General features: G+C 43.3%; 1 protein-coding gene across 8 annotated transcripts in view; it reads right to left on the reverse strand.

The window, feature by feature from the left end:
• The window catches only part of PHACTR1 (phosphatase and actin regulator 1), a 325,876-nt gene that overhangs the window by 137,597 nt on the left and 176,103 nt on the right, over positions 1 to 12,176 (reverse strand). The window contains exon 1 of one of the 8 annotated variants that reach the window (XM_059472162.1): positions 3,627 to 3,876. The exons of 6 other annotated variants lie outside the window; for them this stretch is intronic. In XM_059472162.1, coding sequence (XP_059328145.1) covers positions 3,627 to 3,876 — 250 coding nt within the window. Of the gene's footprint in view, positions 1 to 2,987; positions 3,189 to 3,626; positions 3,877 to 12,176 lie in introns of those variants that run through there. One more of the 8 variants, XM_059472187.1, reaches the window with a different exon arrangement.

The following is a 12,176-nucleotide window of genomic DNA, read 5'->3' on the forward strand; positions in this document are numbered from 1 at the left end:
CCTTCACTTGTTTCTCTGACTACTGTGGTTCATCAGTCATGTCATCTGCTATGACCCAGCACTATCACAACCCTCACAGAGACCACCAAAATCAGCACACTGAGAAGTGCTCTATACATACCAGATGTTTAGCGTTACAGCATGCCTTGATCTCTTGCAGTTCTAGCTCCTTCTGCTCTACTAAGATTATCAGTCACTTCTCCATATTTACATTCAGAAAACACTTTCATTCCTCTTCATGATTTTGGAGCAACCCGTATACCATTCTTGTATGTTGTTTCTTTGGACTGTTGCAACTCTTCTCCATTCTGCTTCTCCCAACATCTCCCTCACAGCCCCTAGCATTCAGAGCTCAGCCCTATTACTCCTGTATTCCTGGAGGTGACTCACATCTCTCTTCACTTGACCTCCCTCTCAGTTCAGTCCACCATGTCTGATTGCCTCTCTGGCATCCTGTCCTGAATATTTCATTCTTCACTCATGTACAGTTTCACCACTCAATTTTCAACACAGTTTCTGTTATTCTACCACCCAACCTTTTGGTATTGGTGCTTTTATAGACCTCTCTTGTTGTTTTCTATTTTGCAACTAAATTAGCATTAAATATATCCATTCTTTTCAGTCCAATGGTTAAAGCATCTCCATTTTCATCCTATTACTGTAGGCTCCTGCTTATCTTTGAGCTCCTCACTTATTATTTTTTTACCTCATCAAAATGCTGCATCTACACCAATTCCTTTTACCCGTACTTCAGTGTGCCCATCTGCATTGTCAAATTTCTTCATCAACTTCTCTCCAAATTACATGACCTCCCTTCCAAGATATCATATGACTCAGTACCTGCTTCCATATTTTCCTTCAGTTTCATGGCTATCTCTTTTAGTATTCTCCTAGTCATGACCTTTCCTAGATTAGTTGATGGTATCTGAAGGATCTGCCTCAGTTTCAGCATAAATTTTCCTTCTAGAGTAGTAGAACAATGAAAATGTAGAGTAAGACAATGACTAGAATCCAGGACTCATAACTGGATTTGGAGGATATTTCAGCATTAAATAAATGTGTCCAACTGATCTGCCTATGCCATAGGGACTGAATACTGGTCTTTGTACATGGTTCCAACAAATACAATAGCTGCTCAGATCACAGGATCCACACAGGACATTTGGGTACACTAGAGCAGCTACAGACCTGCAAGACATTATATAAACTATACATAATTTGAATAGAAGGGTGGGGGTGCTCACATTGCAAAGTGCTGTACATTTCCCTTATAAAAGGTAGTAAGTGGTCCCCTTTCTAAGCGCTCTTTAGGCTGTGCAACTGTGAGGATTCATGGACATCTTGAGATCCTGACAGGTTTCTCTGTATCTGAGCTGGTCACAGATTTTTACCTGATCTGTCTGATATGATCATTGTGTAATTTCAGTTCATTATATCATCCTTTCCCTCCAAGCACCAAAAGATGCAGAACTGGTATTCACCAGAAAAAAAAAAAAATCCTGGCATTTTTCAATGCTGAAAGTGAGTGTCCCCAGGCAGCATAGCTGGGACTAGACTACAGTTTCTTTACTTTCTGAAAGAAACTCATAGATGTGCATGCTGTGGAAAGAAAAGATTAAGGCTGTACTGGTATTAGTTACTTTTTAAATTATGATCATTTGCATGACACAGAATGAAATCCTACCCCACAGAAAGAGGGGGCAAAACCAGACTGATGATGTGCCCTGGAAGCCTGCTGGCTGCGAGCCTCTCTGCTCTGTTCTTTGCCTCTCTAGGGTTACTGGATTATCTCCTGCCAAGAGCCATAGCCTGCCCTCGGAGTATGTAATGGTTTGAAGCTAAATAACCAAACACAGAGAAGGAAGAAAACCCCTAAAATACAAACCTATTAGTCTGCTAAGAGGTACAAGTAACTGGAGTTATACATTCATATGCATCCATGTGTACACGTGTGCCTTAAAAGGGAAGAAAGCATATTCTTTTCTTACTGTGCTAAGATTTCAAGTACACGGTTCCAAAAAAAACTCAGCAAAAGATGTTGATGCAATTGAGTTTTAGGTCAATTCAATTAAACTAGGAAAGCATAATTTTATAAATGGCTTCATTTGCTTTTAAGGATAAATAAATTACACTAGTAGTGTAAAGTAAATACTACTGCTTTGGCTGGACAAAGCCATTCCTTTAATATCTGTGGGGCTTGCTGTCAGTAGCAGCACATAAGAGGAAAGGAAACACTCAACAATTTACATAGCATTCATCAGATTCTTCCCTCAGCTGTAGTGGCATAAGCAGAAAGAGTGCTTAACCCACTGTGGGTTTCCAGGCTTCTCAGGCTATCTTCTCCCTATTCACCAAAAGCAATTCTGTTCAGCTTTAGCTGCTTTTTAATCAAAGAAATTATAATCACATTAGCAGGATGCTTATTCTGAAGAGACATTAGCAAATGCACGGTTACTTTGCTAAACTGCAGACCTGTGGTTGAAAAAGAACCACGAGTTCCCAAATAATATTTTGTTCTTTTGTATAGAGAAAATGAAAGCAGAATTGGTTAATTAAAATATTATGATTAATAATAATAATAATAATAATACTAACCTTAATGTCAAAAACTGAAAAATGGAGTGCCAACAACTACTAAGAACCTCAGCTCAGAAAATGCTAACAATTTCAAATTCACATTTATCATCAAAAAAAGTCTTTCCCTGACCTTCAGAAAATGAGATCTGTATACCACATCAGTTAATAGGGACCTAAGTCGAGTGCCTTCAGTCCTAAGTAACATGCAAATCCACACAGCAAAGCAAAGTAATACAACATTGAACAAGAATGTGGGGTAACATCTGTGAGGCTATTTTTTGCCTGAATGCTTGTATGCTGCTCCTAGTTCTCAGCTTCTCCTAATAGCTTACTTCGGCAAAATCCAGTGAATTTGTCATTGTTGCCTTCAAATATTTGCATTCCTAGAAACATAAAAAGCATATACTTACCTGTAGCAACACCTGTGATTGATTACACCGTCACTCCCTGAATACCCTCTAGAGGTTTTGCTCAGTCCCAAAAGGAGAGGGGGAAGGGATGAGAACAGTTGTCTGAAGAGCACTGTATTAATTCCAATAAAAATACAATTTCCCCCATGCATTTGACAGCACGATGAAAATCACACTAGCGGTATTCCTGATAAACCAGATCTTCCAGATACTCAGTTGAGTCAAGCAAACTCTATTGCAGCACAACAAGGAAAAAGTTGATGTATCAAGGCAAAAAAACCCCTGATCTAAAATTCATAGGAATGGGAACAAAACACAATCAATACAAACAGCAATTTCTATAGCAACTGGGGAGAAAAGGGAATGGGAAAATAGGAGAAGAGTTGGTGCCTTAACTGTTAGCACAAAGCTTCTGAGGCAAATGAAGGGACCCGTCCCTTTTGGCATCTCCCTGATCGAGAGGCTGAATCAATGCCCAGCGTATTGCTCCCGCGCCTCCTTTCCTCTTTCCCTGGGATCTGTGGAGGAGCAAGCCGAGCATCCCAGGCTCCGACGGGAGCGCACACATGTCCGCGCACCCCCGAGCAAGCACAGGCGCTCCCTGCCTCGCTCCTACACCCACAGGATCTCGGCACTCACCGTCACGGGCTTCCTCCCCGCGACTGCAGTTGCCGCAAATGTGTTTGATCTCCTTGCCTATGTGATACTGTATCACAAACGAGACGTTGTTAGTGCTGCTGGTGGGCTCCTTCAGTGGCTTCATCCTCACTAAATAGAAAGCTTTCTTTTTAGGTTTCTCTCCACTCATGTCCGAAACCGAGCCCTGCCCGCAGCCAGCAGAAGGAAAAGCCAGCATCCCAGGCTGCCTGGCGTGCGTGCAATCCGCCATCCGCTCCCGCTCGCCTCGGTGTTTAGCTGCCACACACAACAGGGATGAAGGGGAGGGCTGGGGGAGAGGGGGAGGCGGGAGGAGAGCAGGCAGAAGCGCTGCCTGAGCCTTGCTGCCTGCCCTCCGCGACCCCTCTCCTTAACCAATCCCCCGGGCAGGGCTGGAGGATGCTCAGCGCGTTCCCGCTCCGAGCCTCTCCCTCAGCCGCGGGAGCCGGACACATGTGGCGGCACGGCGGAGCCTGGCACACCTTTGGCTACCTTGCCGCCTGCGGACACCCAGGAGGCAGAGCCTTCCCTGGCCTCCCGCTCCCGCTGCAAGCCCTTCTCCCACGCCCTCCCCCATTTCCGTGCGCCCCGGGCCGCGGCCCTGCGGGATGGCGGGCACAGCCCGGCCCTGCCAGCGCCGCCGTGCTCCGGCCTGGAGTACACGGCAGCAGGGCCGGCAGCGCGGCCCGTCCCACGGAATTAACGATGTACACACAAAGAACTGTCCGGCAGCGGGCTGCAAACCTTCCTCCCCGGCTCTCCATCATCTCCGGCTGCGGCTCAAGGGGGCACAGGGGCACGCCGCTTCAGCTGCCCCAGCAAAACCAAACCCCACCCGCTTTTCATTCCGATTTTTTTCCCCCTTTGCTTCTTATAAAAGCCAGATAAGGTGCTTGGTCCGGCTCGTGCAGGGCTTAAGAGGGCGGCCACAGACAATGGCTGGCACCGCCTGGTGACTTCGGCCCGAGAGCCCCTGCAGGGGCACTGCTCCTCAGCCGCCACGGCTGAGCCACACTGTGTGACTGCTTATCTAGGCAGTGAACTTCTTTGTCTCCCTTGCCTCCTGCCCATGGTTGCAGCTGCTCCAGAGAACAGCCTAATCATTCCAGGCTGCCTGCATTTCCAAAACTCCCCCTGCCTGAAAGGGATTATAATCCCTGGCCAGACACACCAATCTGCTGTCCAGCTGCCCCCAAAATGCTGTGTGTTTTCACGGCTTGGTAAACAACCCAAACTGCCCAACCTGCCGAAGCAGCAGCTCAGGACAGTGCCTGTGACAAAGAGAATCAGAGGAGTGGGGGCAAAGATGCTTGCTTCTTGCAGGTTCTGGGAAGGAAAGCCTGAAGAAGAGATGATATCCTCAGCTATTCTGGCTGCTATTACAGGAATGTGAGTGCTGGTTCTTTAAATGTTCAGCAAGCTATCAGTTTGGCAGGCACTAAGCAGAGAGAGTGCAATTGGGGCAGATGAAATACAGCAAAGAATAACACCATTCTCCTTATTTTTAGCCAAAGCCCTCACTCACTGTTAGAAGAAATCCACTCATTCTGCAACTCTTTATCATTTCCACATATTGTTGCCCCATGTTTTACTGCAACATGAGGACAAAACAGCCTTGATACTCTTAAACTACACATGAAACAGTCAGTGAGACTTTTGCCTAAAGAAGACAGAGCAGAAACTTAATTCATTGCCATGGTTTTCAATTTTCTCAAGTTCATGCACACACACACACACACACACACACACAGAGGCACACAGAAGATGCATACAATGAAACTGCTGACCTACTTGCTCTGCATCATTCTGATGCAGGTCTGACTTCTCACCTGGCACTCCTGGGAGTTGAAACCAAATGCAAGGCTTTACTTTTCTCAGCAGAGTTCACAAATCAGCCAAGGTGCTATCAGATCTCACAGAAATACAGACTGAAGCAGGCATTCAGCAGAATTATGCTGGTCACCAAGCCATACAAGCATCCTATACACTGGGATATGTATGTGGGTTTATGCTGAATAGAGTCGGTCACCTCAGGTGATGTATTGCCCCAAAGGACTTGATTTTGCATGTGTTGCTCATCTAAGATTCCTACCCGCTTCATATAAGTGGTAGGAGAACAGGGAATGCACAATTATTCAGGAATAAGCAGGTGAGTTCCCCAAATGTGTGTAAGTGTGTAGTTCCGCGTTAATGCACTGAAAAGCCATCCCTTTGAAGGAAGGCCTGATGCTCAGGTGCTGTTTGCTATGTTACACATTTGGAAAGTAAAGGCTGAGAAGAGTTTGATTCCCCCAGTAGTCAGACAGCAGTTCAGAGACTCGCAGTGGAATTCCCTCTAACTTATTCACTGCCTTTGAGAACACCTTCAGTTTGGTTGTGATTCAGAAAATAATTAGGTGAGTGGAAGACATGATCATAATTCACCTTCTGAACTTGCTTAGAGTTCACACTGTCACTCGTACTCAGTACTGCTGCATTATGGAAATGGGTCAGGAGAGAAAAGCACATTCAAATGCCAGCTTCCCTGAATCTGGGAAATATGAGTGTTAATGAAATGCAGGGTGAACTCAAAACTGGAATATCATATCTGTTGTCTCGGGGCAGTTTTGGGGTGTTGTGCCTCCCATGTCTTAAGAAAGAAAACTAGAGTCATACATTCAGCAGAGCTGGTCTTGTAAGGTAAATGGTCTTGTAGTTCAGGAACTGGGGAAGACTTAGAACATGAAAAACTGGGTCAAGTCATCAGTCTTTTGCAACCTCCCTCTAAGACCTCAGAGAATTTATTTACAACCTCTTGATATCTCAGCTCCTTGCCTAAAGAATAGTGATGTTGATGTTTCTGGTTTTCAGACAAATTTTATGAAATCATAATCTAAGGTTCTCTGAAGGTGTTTGTATATCACAGAGGGAATATCAACAGACTTTTCAAATTTACTGAGAGAGAGAGGTTTACTGTTTATAGCAAAATGAGAGGGGGAACAGGAAAAACATTTTGCATCAGGCTTAGCCCAAACAATTCACTCACTCCAGAATTTTTTTTTGTTTCACTTGATTTTATTTCGACAGTATTTATCCCTCCTCTTGCTACTCATTTGATTCTAAAGCTATAAAATTCAACTAGGATCTGAAAATAGACTTCATAACTAAACACTGCCTTTTTACTGACTCTGATATTATCTCCCCAACCCAAAAAACTTTTAGAGAGAGACAGAAGCAACTTCTTTCTCAGGCAGAGACTAAAAGACTATCACCTACCTTCTAGTTCAGCCTCACATGCGCTCCATTCTGTGAAAGAACCAGCAAATACTACCAGAGCGGACTGAGTTTTACAAGCAGATCCCGGGAGACTGCAGAAGCCCAGCTGCTCTGACATGTTTGTGGACAACTGGGAATTAAATAACTGGTGAATAAGAGCCCCAAATTATCATGGAGAAAGCCCAGTAAATTTTTGCTTCCAGGTGCTATGTATTTTGAATGCAAACAAGCCCTGAAGATATCTGCTACTATGTCTCCTGTAACATGCTCTTTGCTATAACATGCAAATTGCCTTCATTCCTAAGAGCTGCCTTACAGAGAATCTGAATTTGCCACAGCTCATAAAACAAAAATAAGTTTAATTATGATCTCTTTAATTACGGTGAAAGCTGCCGCTGCTAATCAGTTCCAGGACAAATAATGTAAAATGAATGTACTACAGTAGTCCTGCAGAAAAAGACTTGCTTTGCCTTTGTAAAGATAAGTGAAAAAGGTCTAATAACTCTTTCACTGCCTCAGTACACAGCTACAAACCTTGGCATAATTTGATTGCACAGTGGACAACAAAAATCAATGAACAGGATGTCAGATAATTCGTTATTTGACAGTGAACCAACAAACTTGCATCCTATTCCCAGGCCACATTTGCTTCTTCTATAAGCTTGAGAAACCACTTGAACCTTCAGTTCTTTCACCCCTTCAGCCTTTGCCATTAAGGAGAATGCCAGTTCCATTGTCCATAAAGAAGAAATGGAAGCAGCATCCCCTTTAAACAGATGACTGACTGATGACTTACCTGCACAAAACCTCTGAAGCTTGACACTGTCATGCCTTTATTTTTCCCCATTTCACCATGTCTTCCCATGTCAGAGATCACTTGGCTAAGAGTCTTTTTTGGGACACTGTGTCCTCAAAGAGCAGGCAAGTTTTCAGCTGCATTTTCCACTCTACAGAGAAGAATATTCCTTCTCACTTCTTTCTCTAAGCTGTGGCACTGTGCAAAATGCCAGTCAGGACATCCCTGAAATGTGCCTTACAGCCCTCAGCTGAACAACAGGGAGGTTTCTGTGTGGGCTGGACAGGCTCTTTCTTCCAGCACAAATAGGTGCACAAAAGAAACTGTGTGGAAGCCTCTAATCCTTGTTTCTTCAGTACAAATGTTGTCTTGGAGATCTGCAGTGTTCCTCTGAACAAGCCATGGCACTGCTCTTATAAAAATGCTAGATAAATGCAAGTCTAACAAGGCAGCACCACTTCTTCTCAGCAGTTTAGTCTTTCTAACCAAAACACTATGATTCATGTTTTACAGTCTATTTAGGCAGTGATGTTTTCACAGGGATGCCCCGGTACTTGGCAATTTTTTATAAATATTTTACTTTCCTTCTTATTTCCTCTGCTCATGGTAATAAACATCCCAGTGAGAATAAAAAAGAGATAAAAGATAAATAAATTAACTACCAGCTGCTCTGGTGATTAATGCACACATCAATGTTGTGCTACACATAGTGGTACAAACTGATCAGCTTGGAGTAAAGAGGGAAATAAGTACAATTTGATCACTGACTACAACACAGGAATCAGCCCCTAGCACAGTACTTCCTTTGGTAACATCTTCAATTTACTATCAAAAAAATGCCCTCAAAACCACCTCAGGATGGCTGACATTTTTCAAAGGAGTTTGTCGCCAGGTGGAGAATTTTTCTCATTGCAGTGCACAATTCAAACCTGGCTATCCAAATATTTTCTGTTTGCCAGGCAATTACTGCAGCTGGAGGACTCTGGTCCATGGCAGGGGCTCCAGGGTGCTAGGCTGACAGTATTTCTGCTTACTACGTGGCACATCAGCAAAAATGGGAGGGCAAGGAGGAGGGAGAATCAGCCTGAGACTCCAGCAGGCCAAAATAGAATATGACCTTTTTAGTTTTGCAGCTGTAAACACATTCTTAAGCAACAATCCCAGTTACTCCTGGCAGTCTTTGGCCCAAGAGAGACAAAGACTGCCATCACCCAGGTGATGCGTGCTGCACAAACAAGTGCAAACTGAAGGAAGAAGAAAGGAAAGAAAATGCCCCTTCCTGGATTTTCAACATTCAGCAATAGTGCTGAAGCATTACACATCTCATTCTTGCTCTACCTGCAGGGCTCTCCACATCCTGTGCATATGCTTTGCCATGATGGAGTCCTCTCCTTATTTAGGAGAAGCCCTGCTTTATTTCTATGTGATGCCATATGGTGTGAAGAAAGTGAACAGAAAAGGTTACACGTAAAAACCACATAAGCTCAGAAACACCTGTTTGCTGCAAAAGTGAAGAACTACTGATGGCAAAGGCCTTCTAAGGATAAAAAGGAAGATGGCATCCTACCTAGCAGGACAGATGGAAAGTTGCTGAGCTGCCATTTGAATGCCCAAACACCTATGTGCAATTAATGTCTAAAGGTCTGATAAAGCTAAGGGTAAACATCAGCAATGAACCAGTGTGGGGTGTGACGTTCTAAAACAGCTGAGCAAGCAAACATTAGCATTAGATGATGCTGAAAGGAAGACAATCTTTATGCTGAAATCACAGCTGAAGCTCTTGCTGTAGCAGAGCTTACTGCAAGTCCTAGCACCAGAGCCATTAGTCACTACAGTCCTAACGAGGTCATTACCTCCCATCTCAGAAAATCCACTCTCAGTTTTCGTATCTAATTTTGATGTGGCATGCCCTGAAGTTTTATGATCGATTTGGAGCACTTTGCATATCCTGCATAGCTTTCAGAGGAATGGAAGCCTTTTTTGCCTTGACAACACAAAAAGGATAGAGCAGAGGCATGAATCGGGACTTGGTAGCACCCCTGCATGATCTAAACTGAGCATTTAGCCGCCATCTTAAAGTTAACAAAAAGTAGTTCCAAAAACCTCACTGCAATTACAAGTTTGAAACCAAGGAGGAATCTGAATTAAGTCCTGCGTGGCCAATTTAATAATTCCATTTAGGAAGGATCATACTTAGCGTTGATGTGAGCATACAGACAGCAGTCTGACACTGGTAATTGCTTTGCCCCATGTGTTTGGAACTGTGGGAATAGATTCTAATAGCAAGATTCACTACAAAATATGGGCCTGACCCAGTGCTTATTCAAGTTAATTGGAATTTTTCCATGACATTAACTGCACACTTTAACATATACCAAAATGCAACAGCACCGGTGACTTGAAGACCCATATCATTGCAGCAGCCTCCTAGCTAGTTACTCCCTGCTTGACACTGAGAGAATAAAGTATGATATACCATGGATTTTCACACACCACACCACCCCAAAATACCTTTTTCTTTCTGTGCATAAATTAAGGAACAGCTCTCCACCCTCTGCTTTCCTTCCATCAAACCCAGAGCTGTCTTACATATACACGCAGAAAAATATTTTTAAAAACCTCACAAAACTAAACCCACAGTCAGGTATCAGACTGCATCTATAATTCCTCACAAGGTTCTGCTCCCCCACAGCCTGCTAAAAAAAGCGCAGCAGGGGGAGAAGTCAGTGCGCCTGTGTGTACCTGTGTGTCTAGCAAGCCCCTGGGGGAAAAAATCTGAATATGACTTATTCTTGTCACAATTGCTCCTAGACAGCAAAAAGGGAGGGGAAGGTCCAGAGGAGGAGTCCAAGCCTCTAGAATAAATAAAGTCAAGCACTGGTCATCTCTGCCTGACAAACTGGCAGTACTGCTCCCACATTATGGGTTAGTTTTATACTGCTTCCTACGGATATGGAAAACCAGGCACTTATGGTTTTGTTGGCTCCAAGTAAAACTACATGTTTGAAAAGTAAAGCAAAGAAGTCAATATGAGGGTTTTAGAGCTGTGCATTACAATTGTTTCATAAGAAGAACCTTAATTTGGACAAAATCAAGTGTTTCAGTTAAAGTAACAAGGAAAATACAGCAGAAGCCCTGGATTTACAACATGCAATAGAGAAACTTGAAACTTTGTGGAACCTAGCAAAGTTCTGCTGAGATAAACCTATGACTTGGAACAGCCTTTTCTGGACACTTTTGGAAGCAAAGAAAACTCAGTAAAGTAGGTTACAGTCATCATCTTCCAGGATGCCACTACAGTTTTCTCCATGTTTTCTCAAGAATTATGTCTCAAGACAAGAATAAAAGAAACTATACTGAGAAAAAAAAAAAAATCTGCTTTTCATTCCAGTACCTGGAAATCCTGGGTGATCAACTTCAGACACCTGAGAAAACATCAGTCTTTCTAGAACTGCCACTTTGGATATCCTGAATCTCTATCCCTTTGAGAGTGTGTGGGACAGACATGAACATCACAAAATCACACAAGTCTAGGACTTCCTGTCACAACCCCTCAAGGACTGAGCCATACACAGTGCTCTGTCTGCCCTGGCTCCAGAAAGGTCTGAGTCATCTGGCTTTAAGGAAAGTGTAAGAAAATAGGTCAAACTGAACTTCCCATCACAGGCAATTGCAGCAAAGTCAATCAGCTTGCAAAAGCATTGCTCTCAGCACAAACTGCCCTCATATTTCTGTCTACATAACTAATTAAATTAATTCCTGATCATATCAAATAGCATGACTTCCCCAAGAATGTACAGACTAACACTCCCTGCTGATAATCTTTACTTATAAAAGTTGCTTCTCAGGTAAAGCTATGGAGAAGGATCACACTGCAGGAATCTTTGTTGAAGTAATACATCCAAAATATGAGCGTGGCTTGAAATTGGTAGACAGACCAAAAGATTTATTTCCAAGCAATAAAATAGATAGTTATTATCTCAGAAACTCTCTATTGGCTACTGAGATCACCAGCCTAGAGCAGACAAAGTTACAATCAGCACATAATAGAGATGACTGGATTTTTTGCCTTTATAAATGACTCATATTAAGTCTGTTGCTTGCAGTTCAGAACAGTTTACTTGAAGGTCAGGGATATGACTGTGCATGAAGCACATTCATTTAGGGAACACTTTCACACACAAAAGGAAACAGCAAATGAAGAAGGATACATTTGACAGACTTGGCCTCAAAGAGCTCATTTGCAGTAACACAGTTACAGACCCTTGACCAAAGTTTCCAGGTCAATGGCCTGGGACTTGCCATATCTTCTGTGTGCCACTGGGGCAGCCACACAAAACTAAAAGGCTTTCATTTCAGTTTTTCATCTCACTATGGTTGCTGTGATTTCCAGAACCAGTGTGTTTAAAGCAATCTGAGAAAGTCACGAAGTGCAAAAGCTTTGGAGGCTGGAGACATGGGAAAAGCCACACAGCAAGTCC

The sequence above is a fragment of the Ammospiza nelsoni genome, chromosome 1 (genome assembly GCF_027579445.1).
Source record: "Ammospiza nelsoni isolate bAmmNel1 chromosome 1, bAmmNel1.pri, whole genome shotgun sequence".
Taxonomy (NCBI): Eukaryota; Metazoa; Chordata; class Aves; order Passeriformes; family Passerellidae; genus Ammospiza; species Ammospiza nelsoni.